The 22,442-nt window shown below is 30.5% G+C and overlaps 6 protein-coding genes across 8 annotated transcripts; 2 read left to right on the forward strand and 4 right to left on the reverse strand.

The window, feature by feature from the left end:
• The first annotated feature begins 714 nt into the window (after window positions 1-714).
• LOC127072004 (E3 ubiquitin-protein ligase TRIP12) lies at window positions 715-14,658 on the forward strand. 2 transcript variants are annotated; one of them, XM_051011980.1, is made up of 26 exons: window positions 715-1,505; window positions 2,189-2,524; window positions 2,629-2,934; window positions 3,953-4,057; window positions 5,481-5,835; window positions 5,906-6,099; window positions 6,193-6,366; window positions 6,535-6,911; window positions 6,998-7,282; window positions 7,356-7,736; window positions 7,837-8,009; window positions 8,088-8,262; window positions 8,329-8,551; window positions 8,631-8,868; window positions 8,967-9,372; window positions 9,461-9,649; window positions 9,767-9,952; window positions 10,059-10,250; window positions 10,398-10,603; window positions 10,669-10,722; window positions 11,142-11,564; window positions 11,641-11,893; window positions 12,028-12,273; window positions 12,368-12,697; window positions 12,826-13,144; window positions 13,264-14,658. In XM_051011980.1, the coding sequence occupies exons 2-26, from the start codon at window positions 2,218-2,220 to the stop codon at window positions 13,458-13,460; spliced, it is 6,294 nt and encodes a 2,097-aa protein (XP_050867937.1). In that variant the 5' UTR covers window positions 715-1,505; window positions 2,189-2,217; the 3' UTR covers window positions 13,461-14,658. The 2 variants fall into 2 exon arrangements, with proteins under 2 accessions (XP_050867937.1, XP_050867938.1); XM_051011981.1 differs by lacking the exon at window positions 10,669-10,722 and having other exon boundaries at window positions 716-1,505; window positions 3,971-4,057.
• An 830-nt stretch (window positions 14,659-15,488) lies between these two features.
• Window positions 15,489-16,852, reverse strand: LOC127072029 (transmembrane protein 256-like). Its single transcript, XM_051012031.1, has 4 exons — window positions 16,614-16,852; window positions 16,124-16,277; window positions 15,858-15,973; window positions 15,489-15,792 (listed from the first exon to the last, which is right to left on the reverse strand). Exons 1-4 carry the CDS (start codon window positions 16,701-16,703, stop codon window positions 15,649-15,651), a joined length of 504 nt encoding a protein of 167 aa, XP_050867988.1. The 5' UTR covers window positions 16,704-16,852; the 3' UTR covers window positions 15,489-15,648.
• A 180-nt stretch (window positions 16,853-17,032) lies between these two features.
• Window positions 17,033-17,893, reverse strand: LOC127072033 (40S ribosomal protein S29). The gene is made up of 3 exons (XM_051012039.1): window positions 17,737-17,893; window positions 17,286-17,385; window positions 17,033-17,202 (listed from the first exon to the last, which is right to left on the reverse strand). Exons 1-3 carry the CDS (start codon window positions 17,796-17,798, stop codon window positions 17,194-17,196), a joined length of 171 nt encoding a protein of 56 aa, XP_050867996.1. The 5' UTR covers window positions 17,799-17,893; the 3' UTR covers window positions 17,033-17,193.
• A 368-nt stretch (window positions 17,894-18,261) lies between these two features.
• Window positions 18,262-20,237, forward strand: LOC127072018 (probable tubulin polyglutamylase ttll-15). Of its 2 annotated transcripts, none has more exons than XM_051012011.1 (4): window positions 18,262-18,466; window positions 18,561-19,732; window positions 19,815-20,019; window positions 20,099-20,237. In XM_051012011.1, the coding sequence occupies exons 1-4, from the start codon at window positions 18,389-18,391 to the stop codon at window positions 20,195-20,197; spliced, it is 1,554 nt and encodes a 517-aa protein (XP_050867968.1). In that variant the 5' UTR covers window positions 18,262-18,388; the 3' UTR covers window positions 20,198-20,237. The 2 variants fall into 2 exon arrangements, with proteins under 2 accessions (XP_050867968.1, XP_050867967.1); XM_051012010.1 differs by having other exon boundaries at window positions 18,263-18,466; window positions 18,558-19,732.
• Window positions 20,238-20,375: 138 nt separating this feature from the next.
• LOC127072030 (tRNA-specific adenosine deaminase 2) lies at window positions 20,376-20,893 on the reverse strand. The gene has a single exon (XM_051012032.1). It carries the CDS (start codon window positions 20,881-20,883, stop codon window positions 20,392-20,394), a length of 492 nt encoding a protein of 163 aa, XP_050867989.1. The 5' UTR covers window positions 20,884-20,893; the 3' UTR covers window positions 20,376-20,391.
• A 120-nt stretch (window positions 20,894-21,013) lies between these two features.
• Window positions 21,014-22,358, reverse strand: LOC127072025 (single-strand selective monofunctional uracil DNA glycosylase). The gene is made up of 3 exons (XM_051012026.1): window positions 21,478-22,358; window positions 21,269-21,418; window positions 21,014-21,162 (listed from the first exon to the last, which is right to left on the reverse strand). Exons 1-3 carry the CDS (start codon window positions 22,141-22,143, stop codon window positions 21,052-21,054), a joined length of 927 nt encoding a protein of 308 aa, XP_050867983.1. The 5' UTR covers window positions 22,144-22,358; the 3' UTR covers window positions 21,014-21,051.
• Between the last annotated feature and the right edge of the window lie 84 nt (window positions 22,359-22,442).

The following is a 22,442-nucleotide window of genomic DNA, read 5'->3' on the forward strand; positions in this document are numbered from 1 at the left end:
TATTTTCATTTTTGTGTATTTAATAGAGTATAAGCGAATGTCATTAAACGAATCTATACATGCAAACTGTTCTTTATATTCAATATCCGTCGATTTAATGGCGAAAATATCCTGTTAATATTCCCATATTTTTATTGCATCATTTTTCTTAACGGATAATTCGTTGAATAAGTATCATACTATTAGATTTTTCGTTTATGTATTCGCAGTTATCTATATATTTGTAGACACACGAGTAAAATACAATAAGATCTTTGTACATTCGATCGATTTTGCATATCAATTTTATTCCGCTTAAATATTTGATAAATTCGTTGTACATTTTTACGGAGTAACACCACGTTATAACGATACGCTGTTTGGAAACAGATGCAAGACTATGCGTAAGCATTAAAAAATTTATAAAAATAATACGTGATTTCGATCGGTCATTACATATTCGAACGATTCTTAGGTTCGAAAGAAAATAATAAAAGAATGACTGTAACCATTAGTAATATCGTGAGTAAACGTTAAAGAAATACGTAGAACGATCAAAAGAGCGCGCCAAGCAGTGAATTTTGGAACGCACCGCAATGGTTGGTTCGGCGCATGTGACGTTTTCCTTTTCTTTAGTGGTGGGGGAAACGGAGGCGGAGCATTCTCCGCACTTCCAATTCCAACCAACCCCGCCGCTAGTAACGAGGCTCGTCGCATTCCTCGTACGGAATCGTGCTTTCAGTCTACCTCGGTGGTGCGCGTTTGGCGTGTCTCTCGGTGTGTGGCTCATTGTGCGTGAGGGGGGGACACATCGTTGGAACCGCTCACCAACGTAGGTTGCGTGCGCGTGAGTCCTGTTCCCGGACGGTGAATAGACGTATGTATAAAAGGAAGGACATAGACTGTCGTGAAAGCTTTTGCGAGTGAGAAGAGAACATTTTCCTCGTAATGCCCTGGGCATGTTGTACCGACATTCAGGTAATACGCACAATAGTCATCCCCTCGGGGGGAAGGACCGGTCGTTTCTGCCCTCATGCGAGGGATTTTCTTTTTTGGTGTACCTGAGGTCATACAGCACACACACTGGGCTTCGAGAGCGAGAGAGTAGTTCACAAGATAGGAGGGGAGGGAAAGAGTAAGACTGATAGAGGACAGAGAGTGAGAAGGGGGAAGGTAGTGGTGGAAAAAGAACTCGTCCTCCATTACTTGCTTGCAAGCAAATGGTGGATCGCTGCTTATGAGTCTCTTTGTTAAATTCCTTTATATCTATCTTCGATCTTTTTCGATTTACTTATTCCTCTCGCGATTGTTATTCTCACAATTCATCTCAAACCTTTCACAAAGCGTTCGTACAGATGTCAATGGCACAATTTTGCATTGTTACCCTTATCGCGGATGGACTTCAGTTACAGTGTTTGTTATGATTCTGCCTTTGGTATACTATCTCTTTCGCTGCGTAGGAAAAACATTAATTGCGTGTTATTTAGTCACGGTCTTCTTATCACAGTGCGCAGCGATTTAACACGGTTTGTATATTTTAAGTGTTCAAATTTTGCATTTTTTTTCTCTCGTAGAAACATTCTAAGCATTAATTATTAATGCTTTATTAACAAAAATTGGTAGCAAACAAGCCTTATGGGAAAATATAGGAGAAACATATAGTCACATTTTTTTCTTTCTTTCTTTTTTTTTCCATTATATCTCCTTTCCTAAAAAATTGTTTTCTATTTCAATTTTGATTATTTATTATAATGATTAAGATTAATAATATTTGATTGGACAGTTGAGATATATTGCTTTATGAAAAGATCCAAAGCTTTAAGCTCTTTAACAATATATCAGCAACATTTCAAGTGTTAATAATTGAGAACAAAGATATGTATTGATCCTCAGGTTATGCATTGACAAATCTGCTATAGAATTATCATCTTATTGTTTTCAGTTCAAGTAGATTAATATACAGATTTTATATGTATGTGTGGGTGTAGATATATATATATATACATATATTTATTTATTTATATATATATATAATATAGACACATATACATGTATACACACGCACACGCACACGCACTTTCCAATCAAATTTGAAAATGACGTAGTTACGAGATATAAAGCATTCCATGGATATGTAAAAATATATAATATTATATTAGTATATTGTTATATCATCTATAATAATTACAATTTGTTGCTTTTGTTACAGGCAGTATAGTGGCATGAGTCAATTAATCTATGGCAGATCAACAAGATCAGTTGTTGTCAGGGGGGTCTGTAGAGAAGGCCAGTGCTTCAGCAGGTACCTCTAAAATTAGAGGGAAAAGCTCAGGCAGTGGTACAAGTGGCTATAGAAAGCGACAAAGTAGTGGTATCCCAGTGCCAGTAGAAGAGAAAAGACGTAGACAAACTATTGGTGATCCTCAACCACCTCAGGACCTTGACAACACATCTGCACATAGACATTCTATAGATTCTTCAAAAGGAGAAGACAAGATAAAGGGTGAACGCAGAAATCATGGAAGTGGTTTAGGACCATTCCTAGGTAATTGCAATATGTGAAATAGTTATAATTGTGTAGTGATTTGTTACATCAAGAATTTGTTACATTAATCTCAACATCCATATGAATTAGTTATTTTTTCTTAGATACAGATTGGAGACTGCAACACAAGGTTCAGCAGTCTAATTGTGGTATTAGTGGTAATACAAGAGTTCGCAACACGAGGACAAGTTTGCCAGAGTTAAACTTGACAGCTATAGATTGTGTAGCTTCGAGGACTCGTTCTCGTACCCCACAAAATTCAGCAACTTTATTGCAAGCAAGCAGTAGCTACAACTTATCATTAAATAGTGGCTATAGTAATCGAAAATCATCTTCGACGTACAACAACTTGGCATCATCATCGAGTGCTACTCCTGTTTCTAGCAATTCAACTACATCAAGGGAAAGAGGTTAGTATATAACATTTTATATTAAATAAAATGTTGATTGTAAATATATATAAAGGATAATGTATAAAACTTTCTTGAATACCATTAGAATTAACCTAATTATTTCTGAAACCAAAATTTACACTAGAAATTAAAAAATTAAGTATTAAAAAATAAATAGTGAGACTCTATTATTGATTATTCTTCATATACTCCACAATCAACATATATTATATTATTTATGACAAGTGTAAACTGATTTGCTTAGAAGAAAGAACAACCTAGTTCTTATATAAAAGGTTATATAAGATTTTAGAATTAGCCATTTTTATACTCTAATATTTATCAACTTATAAAGCATAATATATATATATGTATATATATTATGTGGTATGGCACAAGTGCAGCATATTAAGATCAATTTTATATATTAAATTTACATCTACCATATGTGTTTGGCAATGTGACCAACATGATGTTGTTAACATGCAAATAAGTGACCTTAAGAGCAATACACATTTTAATTTAAAGTGTGTTATTTTATTCATTAAATATTAATTTCATAATTAAATATATGGATTTACATTTATATAATTATATTAAATATATTAGTGTGCATGTGCAGAAATAATTTTTTAAGTGATTTAATATGCTTTTTTAATAGCTACATACATATAGTTGTCATTGTTATTTTGGTTTATTGAATTTATATAATAATATTCTTGACATATAATGAAATGTTTTACATAGTAAATACCAGCATACTAAAATGCTATTAAGTTAAAAACAGAACTGCACAAACATTAAATTTATAAATATATTTCACACAAATTTTATAATAATCTTTGTTCTCTGATTTACTTATTTTAATTCAAATAAATATAAGAAAATATCTTGCATGAACATTGCAATAACACATAGTACAATTCCCTATATATACAAAGTAGGGAAAAGATAGATTTAAAATTATAGAGCGAGGATTTTATCAGAAATATCATAAAAAATAAAGAAGGTAGCATTATTAAAATAAAAGTCATAGATCAGACTGTATCATTAGGCCTGAGGATGAGCGAATGTCTGGAAGGATTTGTGTCTGCTGTCAAAGCACTTTTTCCAATATCAACACAAACGTACCATCAAGAAGGTAAGCTTAAGGAGTACACAATTCGTACCACATTTTCTCTCTTCCCCTTATTTTCTCTTATAAATACAAGGTATAGATATTTAAAGAAAAGGATATGCTACATTTATTAAACCACATTATATAAATCTTCCTACATCTACATGCAAGGTTTCTCTTATTTAAATAATATAATAATAAAGTGCAGTTCTTGTAATTATCGAGTTATTTTATGGGACAGTATTTAATAAAAATATATAATTTAAATAATTATTTGTTTTTTTTTGTTTAATATACATATACCACTTCATAACCATAAATTAATTTTTCTTATAGAATTTTTATTTCAACAAAATTAATTTTTCAATTTGAATTTGATATTATTAATAATATCGTGATATAACATTATTATTTGGGTTACAATATAAATAAAGATCAATATAATTTATATAAACTATATGCAAACATTTTCGTAAAGTTTCTTATAAATGATTCTTATTAATATAACATTAATAAAATTCAAGGAATCTCTCCATATAAAAGTAAATTTTACATTATATCATATTAATCTAATAATTGATCAGCTATCATTTAATAATAAAATTATAATACATTTTTAAAATTATAAGTAAAAATATAAAAAATAGAAGGAATTTTTGCACTAAAATATTTTGGTGAACAAACTAATAAAGTAAAAATATTCTATTGAAAAAAACATGCTCTATTTTTAATTTGTAATTTTAAATTATAATTGAAATCAAAATATTCATTTTAGAAACATATTGTTTTATATATATAAAAGAAATTAAAATGATACTTATTTCTTCAAATGTATTATGATAAATTTATCATGAAATAGTAAATAACATTTCATCATGTATTGTCTACATACATAGATGAATGTTTATGATGTAATTTACAAATAATATGCCATATTTAATAATTAGCTATGAGTTTCAAATACATACATTTTAAAAATATAATATTACTATTATATTTATGATTGAAAATACTTTGAAGAAAAATATGAACAAGTACTTATTACTAATAAGATAATTAAAATCAAGATAAACAATTGTATGTATTTTTTTTGCTCACATATGATCTTGTTTATATCTTATTTATTAGAACATAAAAAAAATGTATTTGTTTTTTTAATGTTCTTGTTTTTCTTTATTAATATTTAACTTGCGAAAATGTTTGAGTTTCACAATTGTTTAGGGAAAATTAAAATGAACAGCACAAATCTTAAAATTTCACATGCACTAATATATATATATATAAAAAAAGTCTACATATAGTAATATTTCTAATGTAGACAATAAGATTATCATGTGATAAATATTAAAGTTAAAATAACTTCTAATGCATCAGTAATGTTTCAAAAAAAAACTATTCTGTTATTTTTCATACAGTCAAGTAATCATATGTTATTTAAATATTGTAGGGTCCAAAGCACACGGTGGTGCGACCTGCACAAGTAGCAGTACGAGTAGTCAAATCTTGGGTGTGAAGTCCAACGTCAGAGTGGGTAACACAGCTAGCAATTCTGTGGAGAGTGGTGGGGGGGCGTTGGCACATGACGGGGCAGGCACTAGTGGCATTACATCAACAGCCACTACTAATCCAGCTGTGTCTGCCACCGCTACTGCCACCCCTGCACACCCTCATCCTTCACAAAAACATCCACTTCGTTCGCGTATAAAACTTTTAAGTGAACAACCTAAGGAACTGCCATCGAGTAACAAGACTTCAGGAAAACATAAAAAAGATTCCACAACGGGTTCCTGTTCTAGCTCAAGGTAATAATTTTTGGATACTTTTTCACAAAATTATTTATATTAAATTATAATAATTTTAATTCAAATTTAGACATCGCTCTTCATCACGAGCACGGAAGTCAATGGTGGAAAGTACTTCTGGAGGTACCGGAAATATAATGTCAGGGAATGAATCTATTACTAACAGTGCTACCCCAACATCTGTATCATCTTCTATCCCTGGTAGTCAATTAGTTACTACTACGGGTGAAGATGAAGGAGGGTCAGCTGTAACATCTGCTACTGGTAATATTTAAAATATATATATATATAAAATTTTGAGACTAACTTCGTATATTTAATTAATAAGATTAAAAAATTTGTTGTTTCTTAAACAAGCGAGTGGAGGACCATCTGGATTATCTGGTACAACAGGAGATAGTGAAAGTGATGATGGTGAAGTTGGGAGATTACAAGCATTATTAGAAGCTAGAGGTTTACCTCCTCATGTATTTGGTGCATTGGGGTCACGAATGCAACATCTTTTGAATAGAAGTATGGGAGCAAGCTCAGGTATTAATATTAATAATATTGATATTCTTAGAATTATAATAAATACATTTATATGTGAAAAATCATCATTTTTATCAGATTAAATTGCGTTTATATATTCTCTTATTTGATAATAGAATTCACTTACAAAAATAGTTTTACTTATGATTATAAATTATTTTTTATCAGCTGCAAAAGCACAACAGCTCCTAGCTGGTTTACAAGCTGTTGATGACGAAGGCGAACAATTACAAGCTGTCATAGGAATGGGAGAAATACTTGTTATGGGAAATGAAGATACATTAACAGGTTTTCCTGTTAAACAAGTGGTTGCAGCTTTAATAAATTTACTTGGAATAGAGCACAACTTCGTTATAATGACACATGCTTGTCGTGCTTTGACATACATGATGGAAGCTTTGCCTCGATCTTCTACCGTTGTTGTTGATGCTGTACCAGTATTTCTACAGAAGCTAGAATCAATTGAATGTATGGATGTTGCTGAACAATGCTTAACAGCTTTAGCTATGTTATCCCGTCGACATAGCAAAACAATATTACACGCGGTATGTTATTATCTATCTACAACTTTAAGTAAATATATACAAAACTCGTTTGATCTCGCATATACAATACATTTTTATTTGATTAGGGTGGTGTATCAGCTTGTTTGAAATTTGTTGACTTCTTCAATATCACGGCTCAACGCGCAGCATTAACAATCACAGCTAATTGCTGTCAAAATCTTCATCCTGACGATTTTCATCTAGTCGCAGAGAGCTTACCATTGTTAACAAACAGACTGACAAATCAGGATAAAAAAAGTGTTGAATGTGTTTGCCAAGCTTTCAGTCGACTGGTTGATAGCTTTCAACATGACCCAGTTATGCTACATAAAATTATCAATGCAGAACTTCTTCAAAATTTACAACAGTTGGTATGTAGATTACTAATTTTTAGTTCAATAATCGATGATTTCATGTTATCTATATTATACATTAATATTACAGCTTATGATTACACCACCTGTAAACAGTATTGGCAACTTCATAACAGTGCTACGAATGTTATCTGTGATATCAAATCGCTGTCCTGATCTGGCGCAGCTGCTTTTACAACAAAATATAGCTTTCACGTTAAGTTATCTTTTAACTGGATCTTTGGAAATAAAAACTGAAGATGTAGAATTAGTACCACGTTCACCACAAGAATGGTTTGAAATTACTTGTTTAATCGAAGAACTTATGCCTCCGCTACCAACTGACGGTATATTCAGTGTAAATAGTTTACTCGAAAGGACCAGTAGTCAACAAGAAACAGTCCATTGGGAGTGGCGTGATGAAAGGCATTGCTGCCATCCGTTCAGCACTATTGATTCTAGGATTATTGAGGTATTATGAAAAGTAATTATTGTCTGTACAATTAAATATAACAAATTTATATACGAGAATGTATCAGTATTACCATTTCATATTAACTGATCATTTTCAGATGGCATTTCAAAATGGAGAAGATGAGATATGTCTTTCCACTCTAGGGAGGACATATACAATAGATTTGACTGTGATGAAACAGATTAATGAGGATATTGGAATGGCACGGAGTATATTTCGTAGAGTGAATGCTCATCCTGTTGAGGGTAAAAGCCCTACTTGCTCATCTAGGTAATGAATTTCTAGAACTTGTAAATGTGTATATATGTCAGTAAATTCAAAATTATTAAATGTTTCGTTATTCTCTAGCATGGACGTAGTACCTCCAGTGATCGAAACAAATGAATGGTTGGTATCTTTTATACGAACTTTATTCTCCGTACTCTACGAAGTGTATAGTAGTTCAGCCGGGCCTGCTGTAAAATGTAAATGTTTACGTGCACTTCTTCGTATGGTATATTATGCCTCCACTGATTTATTAAAGGTTAGTACAAAATAACATGTTTAAACATTTATATAATTTATTGATTGTTCATTTTGTTTATATCAGGATGTTTTGAAAAATCAAGTTGTATCATCGCATATAGCAGGAATGTTAGCGTCGCAAGATTTACGAATAGTTATAGGAGCTCTACAAATGGCAAGTATCTTAATGAAAAGATTACCGCAAGTATTTGGGGTCCATTTCCATCGTGAAGGTGTCTTACATCAAATACGGCAGCTAGCTGATCCTGAAATACCTCTTGGAGTTTCACCGCCCAAGTGCTCTTCTGGTGAGTCGTAATTATGAAAACATTCTCAATTAAATAGTAAAACTATTTGTAAACATGTCATGTATTATCTTTCGAACAGGTACATCATTACCAAGTCCACAACCAGGTCCATCTACACCCATTTCTTCCACCATGATGTTGTCCTCTAGTAGTGCTACGTCTCCTATTGCTTCTCCATCGACAAATGGTAATATATTATTTGGCGCAGTTGCAACATGTCAAATGAAGCCAAATCTTACCCCTTCAATGGATACACATAGTAGGACAGATTTGAATACCACCGTAGAAGATGCAAGTACACCGCAAAGTGCTCATCTGTAAGTACAAAATATTGTAATATAGAAGTTGGACTAACTTTTTTTGTTTTCAATTTATTCATCTCTCTTCTATAATTTTAACGCTATTATTTTATTAGAAGGATCGGAGATGTTTTGAAAAGAAAACGTCAAAACAAGAAAGGTCGGTTCTCTAGATTGGGTGGTACTACGACGCAACAAACCCAACAACCAGAATCACTTTTCACTGGTTTTACACAAAAGAATAATCGATTTTTGGGAAATCTTAATCCTGCTAGATGGGGAAGAAAATCGTCATCGTCAAGCACTGTTAGTGATAAGAGAGACACAAGTTCTTCAACCAGTTTATCAAAACCACCAAGTAATCCAAATTTATCAGGTGGTAATCGGGATAAGGCAAAAGCATGGGTACGCGAACAAGCTGCTCAATTCCTAGCAAGATATCAAGATGATGCACCTTGCACCCATCCAGCGTTAACGGTTCTTGCGCGACTTACAGCCGCAATACAACGATTACAATCAAATGTAAGTATAAATAAAGTCATTAAAATGTCGTATCTTTAATAAAAACAGAATTATGTTTATTAAACATCTGTCTTTGTGTGTTCGATAGCAATTAGACGAAATGTTCTCAGCACTTACCGAATTACGAGATATTGTACTAGAAAGTGATATATCTCCCTTTGAAATGAATTATAGTGGTCTTATAAAAGCTTTGTTGAACTACCTCACAACCACAGACGCACCTGGAAATCGTTACGATCGTTTACGGATGTTCTGGCAACTATTTGCAGAATCTACTGTAAGAAAATGTTGCATTTTTTCTCTCTCCCTCTCTATCTTTCTCCCCCCTTCCTTTTGTTTTAATTTATTTTAATTTCACGAAATTTCAATAAATTTTGTTTATTGCAATCTTTAGATACAGCAAGACAACAATGTCGTAGATCTTCAACCGGGAGCATTCGGTGCTCTTGTTGCAAAATTGAACAGTTGTGTTGCACAGTTGGAACAATTTCCAGTAAAGGTTCATGATTTACCAGCAGGATCCGGTGCTGGACGTGGAGGAACTAGTGCTCTTAAATTTTTCAATACGCATCAGTTGAAGGTACAACATTTTGATAAGAATTTATCTCTGTCATACTCTTTAAAAAGAGAAATATTAATAAAAAATTGTACAAATTAAAAAATCTGATTTAATCGTTATGGTACAGTGCAATCTTCAGCGGCATCCAGATTGTAATAATTTAAAACAATGGAAGGGAGGTACTGTAAAAATAGATCCTCTTGCGTTAGTGCAAGCAATAGAAAGATATTTAATGGTTCGTGGCTACGGTAGAATACGGGATGCAGAATCTTTGGTTAGTGACGATGATAATAGCGAGGATGATATAGATGATACTTTGGTAAGTTTGAATTACATATATATTATTCCATCTTTGTTAATTTACATTACAAGTTGTCTATTGCTTTTTATTTTTTTTTATTTTTTATTATTTTTTTTATTACATATATTTTTTGTCTTTTGTTTTTATTTTCGTTTTAATTTATAGGCAGCAGTTGTTATAAGTCAAGGCTCTGCAAAACACAAGCTCCAATTTTTGATAGGGGATGAAGTATTACCTTTTAATATGACCGTATACCAGGCAGTAAGACAATTTGGTTGTTCTGGTATAGATCATTCAGAAGCAGAAGCAGATGGTGAACCTCCTTTGGGACACGATGCAGTATGGGTGCAAACCCATACGATATATTACAGGTATTGTTTAATTTTTTAATAATATGCTTAAATACTGGTAATAATTATATGGCTTATTTCTGAAGGATACTCTTGATCTTTGACTCATCTGATTGCCGAAGTTTGCAACAAGTGTACAAGTGAGATTTTTGCCCTTTCAATCTTAAAGGGGTATATATTTCCAGCTAAATATTTTTTGCAGTAAAAAATATAGTAGTTACTGCCAAATCATATCAAATAAATGACAACATATATCAAGGAAGGCTTGTCGCAGGAAAATCCTTTCGAAAACATTAAATAAAAGGTCCATATCTTGAATGCATAATTATCACTTTTAGAGCAATTTTTGTTATCCCTGTTTCTTTCAATGTAAGTTTGTACAAACCAGTTGCTCTCTTGAAGATGTTAAAGCAGAGGCACTATTATAATTATAAATGCATATTCTCTTGATATTTGTCAAGGTTGATTAATGATAAATTTGATTTTAGAATAAAATAGTTAACGTGACGAAAAGTTCTTAGTGTTATTTTAAATTTGTTACATTTATTTTTTTATCCAGACCTGTACCAGAGGACGAGGCTACGACATCTTCCAAACCAGGGTCGAGTTCACAGTGCGGTAGTAGAAAAGGCAAAGGCAAGAGTACAAAGATCAGTTCAAAGCGAAAAGAAGATAGTCTTTGGTTGGAAGGAATAGTTCCAGCGCAACGATGTCCACTTACTCCTTATCTATCTCCATCTTTGCCACCATCTGTAACCATATCGGATGCTTCTTTAGACGGCTTATGTCTATTGCGGCTTCTACATGCACTTAATCGTCATTGGGGAGTTCTATTTCCTCATCTGAAAAGTATGAGCCTATTATCTCCACAAGATTTCATAAATAACAAGATAGCAGCAAAGGCGAGTAGACAACTGCAGGATCCGTTAGTTATTATGACTGGAAATTTGCCATCATGGTTGCAGCAAATAGCAACAGTATGGTAAGTTATATACATAATTCTAATATATAATGTTTATTCTCCGATATTTATATAAAATATAATTTGTTCTTTATAGCCCCTTTCTATTTCCATTTGAAACAAGGCAGTTGCTATTGTACGCAACATCCTTTGATCGTGATAGAGCACTCCAACGTCTTCTAGACTCTGCTCCAGAATTGTCAGGATCTGATAGTCAAGAACGTGTTACTCCACGTTTAGAGAGAAGAAAAAGAACTATTTCGAGAACGGACATTTTAAAACAAGCGGAACAAGTTATTCAAGATTTAGCTTCCAGCAAAGCTCTTCTTGAAGTGCAATATGTCAACGAGGTTCATTTTATATTTTTCTTTTACAGAAAATACATTATTTATGATTATTCATTATAATGTTATTAAATAGATTTATTGATCTATCCCTTTTGTTTTTGTTCTTTTTTTTTTTTTTTTTTTATATATATATATAGGTCGGAACTGGCTTGGGCCCAACTTTAGAATTTTATGCGCTAGTCTCTAAAGAACTTCAACGTGCTGACTTGGATCTCTGGCATGGTAGTTCAAACCCTACGGAGACAGGTTACGTTAATCCTATACATGGACTCTTCGCAACGCCAATACCGTGGAGTACTAAAGTATCGCATCTTGCGAAACTCAAAACGAAATTTAAATTTCTTGGTAAATTTATGGCGAAGGCAATATATGATTCAAGAATGGTATGTTTTCAATTTCAGCGTTGCTTTTATAGTAAAGTAGTAGTATATTTTACATCATTAATTACAATAAAAACTATTGATTCTTCCTTTTTAGTTGGATCTACCATTTAGTTTAACATTTTATCGTTGGTTATTGGGAGAAGAACATACGCTTACTTTAGCAGATTTAGTATACGTTTGTCCTGATATACATCGTACCCTCACGAAATTGCAAGAAGTGGTAAGACGAAAAGAAATAATGGAAAAGGATCAAACTTTAAGAATGACGGAAAGAGCGCAACGAATCGAAGCGCTTGATTTGGACGGTTGTCCTATTTCTGAACTTGGACTTGTCTTCGAATTACCAGGTTATGAAAATATAGAACTAAGGAAAGGAGGAAGTGATATACCTGTCACTATTCATAATTTGGATCAATATATCAAGGTATATATTGTAAAAAAAATAGGAAAAATTTACTATTAAATAATTCGTAATATACTTTACACGTTTCTCCATCTTTTTTTCTATGTACTATATGAATATTAAAACTGAATAAATATATCGTATTACAGTTGGTAACACATTGGTTCCTCTACGAAGGAGTTTTTAGACAAATGGAAGCATTTCGAGAAGGATTCGAATCGGTATTTCCACCAGCACAATTACGATTATTTTTCCCAGAAGAATTGGAAGCTGTATTCTGCGGACACACACAAGGTGGTGGTCAATGGGATACAAAAACTCTTTTGGAATGTTGTCGTACAGATCATGGTTATACTCCAGATTCTCGGGCTATACGTTTCTTATTTGAAGTCTTATCCAAATACAATAGCGAAGAGCAAAGACAATTTATTCAATTTGTTACTGGATCACCACGATTACCTGTTGGAGGTAAGTATACATACATATATATATTATTTATTTATTTATTGTTTTTTTAATTATTCCATTGCTTAATATTTAATAGTGAATTCGATAATCATAAATTGATGAAATTATATCTTTTACAGGCTTTAAAAGTTTGACCCCACCCTTAACGATAGTGCGGAAAACTTTTGATCCATCTATGAAAACCGATGACTTTTTACCATCTGTAATGACTTGCGTAAACTATTTAAAATTGCCTGATTATACTACCTTGGAAATAATGCGGGAAAAATTAAGAATAGCAGCACAAGAAGGTCAACACTCATTCCACCTTTCCTAGAAATGGATGGGAAAATCACCGCCGCGTCTTTCTTTTTTCGCTGTCGCATTATATTCAGGTTGAGACCAATTCAAATATATATAAAAGAAATTTTTTTTTAAATTTCTCTTCTATTCCAAATCAACACAACGACAAAACACGGTTTTTATACTTTGTATAAATTTGTTCGCAATTTGTTTTATTTTAATTTGTCCAGACTTCTCTTTGTTCATAATGGGTTCAAACTAGATGTTTATCTTATTACTACGTACGTTTCGGAATGTGATATACTTTATCAGAAAAAGTGCAAAAAAAAATCAATGATGTTAGCCTCACCACGTAGGTTTTCTCTCTGTGGTGATATTATGCGCTAGATAAGCTTAAGTGCGCAACCTGATTCTAGGAACTTATCTTCGGTGTGTGTAATGATAATAAAAAAAGGAATGTAAATATAGTTTAATGAGAACGCAAGTTTACATATAAATACTTTATATTACGATAGTAAAAAAAAAAACAAAATTGATATTGCTATAAAACTATACTATAACTATATATATATATATGTATTATATATACATATATACATATATACATAAATATATATATATATACTTTAGCTCTCCCAGAGGACGTTTACTAGATATAAGTAAATTTTATATCAGTGATGCATTTAGCATCGCCATGTGTATCGCCAATCTTATGCCTCATAATCTACGAGGAATTTATGAGCTAAAATCAGTAAAGAAAATACATGCTGCTACAAAGTAGCACATGTTTTACATCTCAACTGCAAAGAGAGCGCCAACTCGTGAATGTGTGGCAGCATAATATCATCCTTTGTGCCCTCTTTTCTCTCATGATATAGATCGATCTCTTATGTTCGCCGCTTAATCTACGGCACTTGCGAGCATTGCACTAATTTCGTGCAACACTCCTATATATTTAAATTTATAATCTACGTATCATTAATTAATTATTATATTATTTGATATCTTTATTCTAGGTAAGATAGTCGAATTATTACTTTACTTAACTGTGTAAGGATGCAGCCAGCATCGTCAGACCGTATTCCCATCGTGGTTGTGCGAACAGAAGAAAATTCTTATGTCCACTTAAATACAGGCCAAGCATCATATTTATGGAAAAAAACAACAAAAAATAAAACAAAATGTAAGACTCTGTATAATACGAAATAGAAAAGTTATCAATTATAAGCGAAGCTGGTGTATCAAATGGATCATATAACAACGTATATTAATTTCTTAAATTCAGGCGCAAGAGGTTCAGAAAAAAAATTGCGTGTAAGTCGGGTGCTAAAATTATTAACGCCACGTACATATATGCATCACGTTAACCTCTTATCCAAAAGAAATTAGTTCGATCATTATTACGTTTATTATACCATGTAACATTGCTCTTGCAGGCCATAAATTGTTTTCCTAGTATACAATTCAGTGCAATTAGAAGATCCACCTCTAATGGATTAATAACAGTTGTATTCATTTCAATATTTTATTGTAGTTTATTAAATATACTTAAAAAGATAATAGAGCTGCCGATATCATGCCACCACAATGTTTAATATGTGATATATGCTGTGTGATTACACACGTACATCAGGCAATGTTACATGTGCTGCAATCAACATAATGTATAAGGTACATAGTTATTTTTTATCGTGTCCTTTCACACTATGTGATGATGAACGACGAAAGGTAATACGTAAATACAATAATACATAGAAGCAAAAGAAATATGAATGAAAGAAAATATGTTCAACCAACAGTCTTATATACACATTATAAGAAACGTGTAATGGTTCAAGATACAATTCAAACACATGTCATTAATATTATAAACAAAGTTATATTTATATCAATCCATTAGTATAAAGGACTTTTTCTTTACACAATGCAGAAAGTTTTGTTTTTTTTTTAAAGCCTTCAATAAATGTAAATACAAGGAACATGCTTGCCAAAAAATTTTTTTTTTTTAATCAATGATAATATACTTACTACATATGGCATGCATGGTATGCTACAAAATATATTACTTAAATATGATTTATTTTCCATAGAAATATATGATATCAACATTATTTATACATAGCCATTTATATATTTGTTAAGGAATTATTTACCAAAAAATATCAAACTTAAAATATGATCTTACACTTGAAACATATCACAATATATTTCTATTATTATATTTATATAAGTAGAGACAACCATCCCAATATGAAGCATGTACCACCGATCGGCGTTATTCTTGAAAAACGTTTATCATTTGTAAAAGCAACATAATAACAACTACCACTGAACAGTATTATTCCACAAATGAAAAAAACTGCAACCTGTAAATTAATGAGAAAGGATATAACAATTAGTAGTAAAATTGCAATACTTAATAAAGACTTACCAAGGATGGTTTTCTACTAAGAGGTAAGCCAAGTAAAGCTAATGTATGTATAAAATGATATCTATTAGCTGTTTCAAATATTCTTGCTTGGTCTGGGAGTTTTTCCGCATTAAGTTCTGAAACGATGAAATAATTTTTATACAATGTATATATATTTTTTTTATGGACATTTAGCAAATTCATTTCTTTTATAACATAGATCGTGATGAAATTAGATTATTATTAAAGATATATCGGTACTACAAAATGATCGTTGTGCAACTTACTATGCGCACCATAAGCACCCAATACTACAGCTGCCGCTCCACTAAGTCCAGCAAGTTTCACGTAAGGTCCTGCAGATGAAGCTAATTTCCATAAAGGTTTAGAAGGTGGCATTTTTAATTTTTGTTTAGGCTGTAAACCTATATAATCACCAGCCTGTAATATATTATTTCCAATAATAGATTATATAATAAATTTTACTTCGTTATAATACGATATTACACAAATAAAAGTTAATTAGTTTAAAATTATTTGTTTTCAGTTTTGTTACTTTTTTATATTTGTTATTTTCTATATATATATATATATATATACATATATAAAATATCATACCTTATGTTTTGTTGTAGGTTATATTTGATATGATTGATAGTTTAGTTAAGCGGTCTAAATAGAAACGAAACTGTGTATCTATTCAGCATTAGAAATCAAGATCTAAATTTACTTTTCAAATAGTAATTCCATTAATAAATAGATTTAAAAAGAACTTACCATTTTTGCTGTACCTCTGAGAAATAAGAATGTCCCAGAACTAATTGGATTGGTAAATAAGATATAGTTTAATGTGTCTGTAAATCCCATTTCACCAAATTTAAATAATTGTAAAAGATTTAACAGTCTTTATTACGTTAAATTACACATAAATTCGTGCAATTTAGCTCAGTAACTCAAACACGATCGAGATATCTACACGAGAAAATAGCAACATGACCGACATATTTAATCACTTCCGATTGGTTATTGTTGGACACCACCATTTGCATTGTAAATAACCAAAAGTTTTAATTGGTTAATTCATAAAATATATATTTCTTAAAAATGATATGAATTAAAAATATAACCTATAAACTGACACGAGACTTAATTAATGCAAAAGGGTAAATTAGTTCTACGCGATTATACAACAAATATTAATTTCTGAAATTACATTTATTTTTGTATTAGATTTATACAAATTATCAGTTTATTCACCTTGATAATTTATCATCTTAATAAAATTTTGCATGATTTTTGATGCATTCAATAGTATATTGTTGGAATTTGTTTTCCTGTTAAACTTTTTTCTAACGTACTAATCCAACTATAAAAGAAAAAAAAAATTTATTTATGATTATTGATATATGTTCTTTCTATTTTAGATATTACATATGATTCCATTTTTACCTTCTTGAAACCAATATCAGCTGCATATTCTCTGAAGCATTGTCGGCATATATTCAAACCATATTTACGGATAAGTCCATGTTTATTTGCACAAGCACGGCTGTAAAAAAATTTTAAGAAATATTTTTAACGAAAAAAATAGACATAAAATATAAGCTAATCTTTATTAGTTTGTTCATCTATCTAACCTTTTTAGGTTAGATTAATGAAATCATGGAAAATGCATTGTATGTTATGCGTTAAATAAATAATGATAAATACAAAATTACTCGGCATACTATTTGTTATAAATATTACATAAAAATGTTAAATAATAAAATAATATACATAGAATGAAATATTTGTAACACGCGGTCGTAACGTACAATACAACGTTGTTTTATTATTTTCATTTAGCTAAAGAAATTTATATATTAAATCTAAAAAAAAATATATTTCAATTGCAACTTACCAAGATCTAGATCCCTGGCCGTATTTTCGTGGATGCGAATACCAAATATTTTGAAAACCCATCTTACTAATAAATCGAGATGCTTCTTCGTGGAAGTCTCTAAATGTAAAGAACAGGGTTCTCAATCGAATGTTTCTTGAATGTATGTTCTCATTTTAACGTATTTTTAAGGCGCGAAAGAAAAGGGCGCTAGTTGTATATTTGAAAATTTTTAAATAAATTAGAATGGTTTGTCGAAACAAAGAAAACTATTTGTATATATATGAAGATTATATATTTTATATAGTAAATTATATTTTTTTGTTCGTATATTATTTGCGAATAAGGAAATATAAGAATGATTTCGAATATAAATAACTAGTATTAACTAATAATTATGGTACACAAACATTTTTCAGAAAATATTTATTTATAGTGAAAGAGATTCGAAATTGCTTTTAAAACATTATACGCATATTAAGTAAAAGGATAAAATTACAACAAGAAATTCTTAATTCGATTATTATAACTGTCGTCTACCTATATCAAAAAACTGTTTTTCTAATGTGATACATATGGGACATATTAGCAAGAGAGGGGAATACATTAAAACGGTACTTTTTCATCGTGCGTTCTATTCGTCTTAAACACCTTTCAGTGTCACGTAAACTAAATGCTGATACGTTCTAATATTGTTCTTTCAAAATCAGACACAATGACGCTGAAAAAAAAAAAGAAAAATAAAAAAAAGGTTGTAAACATTTTATGATTTATTAATTTTTATATAAATATAATTGCATGTGGCATTAAAAAATAATGTATAAAAATATTAATTTTTTCAGCAGGAGAAACGTGCATATATAATGAATAAGAAACTAAAATCAACATTCCAAATGTTTTTTTACTTTGCTATGGGACTAACATTAATAATTGGCATATCCTACTTTTTATATAATCAGTCACGTATTAAAAGGATGTATAAACAAATAGTCCAAATCAAAGAGAAAAAACCAACATTTTTAATTTATAATAGATACAACAATACCACTGAACATTTAAAACATATATTTATCGTATTAGAACGTTTAGGCTTTCAACCTGCTACTAATGAAACTCAATGGGATCTCTTATGGTCGCATGAATATCCATTCATAACATTAGCACCAGTTTTAAAAAATTTACAACCTCATCAACGTATAAATCATTTTCCTGGTTGTGGTTATATTACAAACAAAGGACATTTATCAACATCTAAAGGTCGCTATATACCTAAAGCATTTAAGATTCCAAAGGATAAAGATCTTTTTCTTACATATGCTACTTTGTATCCAAACAAATATTTTCTTAAAAAGTCTAATGGCCATCGTGGTATCAAGGTTATTAAGACTAATGATGTGAATTTTAGTGATACGGATTCTTTTGTACAAGAATTTATAGATCGACCATACCTCGTTGATAATTATAAGTTTGATATAGGCATTTATACTGTATTTACATCAATTGATCCACTAAGAGTATATGTTTACAAAGGAGATGTTTTACTTAGATTTTGTACAGTACAGTATTATCCATTTGATAGCAATAATGTAGATAAGTATGTTATTGGTGATGATTATCGACCTATTTGGGATGTACCATCTTTAAAAAACTATTATACTCGTCTTGGATTTTCAATGAAAGATTCATTGGATGCATATATAAGATCAGAAGGAAAAGATCCTCAAAAAATATGGAGCAATATACATGAGGCAATTCGAGAAGTAGCATTAATGAAAGAAGGCCTAGTAAAAGAAGCAATTCAACGTTTTGGTGGTGGAAGAAATTATTTTGAATTGGTCAGATTTGATTTTACACTTGATGAAGACTTGAATGTATATACAATGGAAGCAAATATGTCTCCAAATTTATCTTCTGCACATTATCCACCTAATCAGTTACTTTATGAGCAAGTTATATTTAATTTATTTGCACTCGTTGGTATCAGTCAAAGGATTAAAGAAAATCATTTTCAAACAAGGTCATTTATATTTTTATTAAACTGTCCAAAGTTTTTATATACAAAACAAAATTAGCTTTTAAATCAAATATTCATGTTACAGAAACAAAGAGGAACATGAAATGGAAGTTGCAACTAAAAATTTAGTAGTATCACCAGAATTTTGTGCAGATTGCAAAGATTGTTTTATAATAGAATGTCAACTTTGTAGTCCATGTTTTACATCAGAGACCAAAGTCATTTTATCTCAAAGTTATAAAGAACATCAAAACAAAATGGATTTTCAAAGAATATTCCCACCTCCTATAGTAAATTCTTGAAAAGTCTCTATAAAAGTCTAAAAAAATATAATTTGTACTTATTAATCTTGTATGTATTATATTTCAGGTCAAAGGAATGATACTGAAAGATTATACGTTACGAAATCAGTTACTTATAAGATGGTATCAAGGAAAATGTGAATTGGATCATACGTGGTGTATTTGATAACGTTTAATACATACAAATACAATAATTTTTAAGTAAAATCGTAAATACACAAACAAGTGTAAAAACATATCAAAATAAGAATTGTCACTTATATTGTTGCGTGAATCGTAATATATATAAAAACAATGAAAAAATCATACAGTCAAACTTAGTATCATAGTTTTTTATTATTGATCTTCATTTTTAATTTTCTAACTCTTTTTAGCTTTAGACTCTGGTGCGTTTGGATTTGTACCTTCATAAAAATTTTTAAGTAAATTTATTGCTTCTTCACTTTTTATATTTCCTAGTATTGTTATTTTGGTATCATAAACGTTGGATACTTTAAAAACACTTATACATCCTCCAAATCTATCATTTCTACAGCCATAAATAATACTGCGTACTCGTAATTGATATAATGCAGATGTACACATTATACATGGTTCTACAGTAACAACAACATCAATGTTAGAAAAAACTTCCTTATAATCTAAGCATTTTTCTTTACAGAATACTAAAACTTGATCAATGCAATTCATTTCAGCATGTCTCGTTGCGTTACAAGTTTCATTAACAGTATTATTACTTTCTGCAATAATTTCATTATTATATATAAATAAACATCCAACCGGAACTTCACCAACTTTTAATGAAGCCTCAGCTTTTTTTAAGGCAATGTCCATCCATGCAACTGCATTCATGGTGATATTAAAATTAATAGAAACAATAATATAAGTCTAAAAGTACAAATAGTTAATTATATAGAAATGAATCTCCTATTGCTTGTAAGAACTTTTTATAATCATATATGTTAGTCCATAGTATAGATAAAAAATGTTCCTTTGTACTTATTGTAATAACACAATTGTTTAATTACTAAAATATTCTGCTAATCCAAGGTCGTGTAACCTTTGTTTAGTTTTCTGATCCCAGTTTTGATTTCCTACAGATCTTGGACTAGGATGAGTAATCCATAAAACCTAAAATAGTAATGAATTATTTTATATTTTATATAATCATATAATATAAATTATTTTATATTTTCTATAATATATATAAAGATTCTTAAATAATGATTGTTATTACCTGTACAGATAAATTATTTGCATTGACTACAGTCTGTGCTCTTTTTTCTGCAAATCTTCCTATACCAACTATAATCTTTACATCCAGCAATTGAATAATTTTGGATAATGCCTGATCACACAATTCATGTATTAATTTTTGTTCTTCACCCTGCAAAAAGTATTTTGTAAGTATATAAAAATAATGAAAGGAAAGAAAGTAAATATTGCCTTTAATTCTGCAGGTGTGATGTTTCGGCCTTTACGATCCATTAGAGCAATAGGACAATAATTATGTATATAAGAATGTTTAAACAAATTTTGTGGAGATCCACACATTTCTTTAAAAAGACCCCAAAGTCTTTTACCGCTAATTTCACTACGTTTACAATCAAACCCTGTTACTTTTCTATCTGGCTGTTCTCGAGAAGGTTTTCCAATAAAACCATGAAGTTTTAACCAGTCACGAACCATACTTATTTCACCAAATGGTACACCTGTTTGTGACATACCCCATGGACCAGGATTCATTCCAAGAAATAAAATCTTTTTAGGTCCATTACAATAGGTTTGAACGTACATTGCATGTACTTCAAATGCATAGATGATTGGATTATAAACATATGCAACGCTTGAAGGGAAACTTATAGTTTGTAGTTTTTGACATAGTTCTTGTTCAATTAATAATAGTTTTTCAGAAACTGGTAATTGCACAGATGACAATGTTGATGAAGCATTATTATTCTCTGTACTATTTGGAATTTCTGTTAAATTTTCACATGACTTAACGTCATCAAGGATATTCTTATTATCAGATATTGATAACTTCAATTTTTTTGAATTTGAGTTTTTAGATGGATGATCACATTCCGAATAATTTCTTTTTTTGGGAGGCATACTATACGTTTCTTTGACAACTATTTCTAATTATGCTTACAGAATCATATATAAACTATTTATTCGTTAAAATAATTAATAGTTTTACAATAAACGAATAAATAATAGAAAAATGATCCGCAAGTACCTTATATGTTGATAAAAATTTCAACAAATAATAAACATCTATTTTCACGTGTTTCGAACGGATGAAAATTCAAACATGGCGCATTAATGATTGGTCATTGATTAAATTTGATCTAGATAGACCGTGTAACATAACGTTATTAATATGATAATGATTAAAAATTAAACGATTC

This window comes from Vespula vulgaris, chromosome 24 (genome assembly GCF_905475345.1).
Source record: "Vespula vulgaris chromosome 24, iyVesVulg1.1, whole genome shotgun sequence".
Taxonomy (NCBI): Eukaryota; Metazoa; Arthropoda; class Insecta; order Hymenoptera; family Vespidae; genus Vespula; species Vespula vulgaris.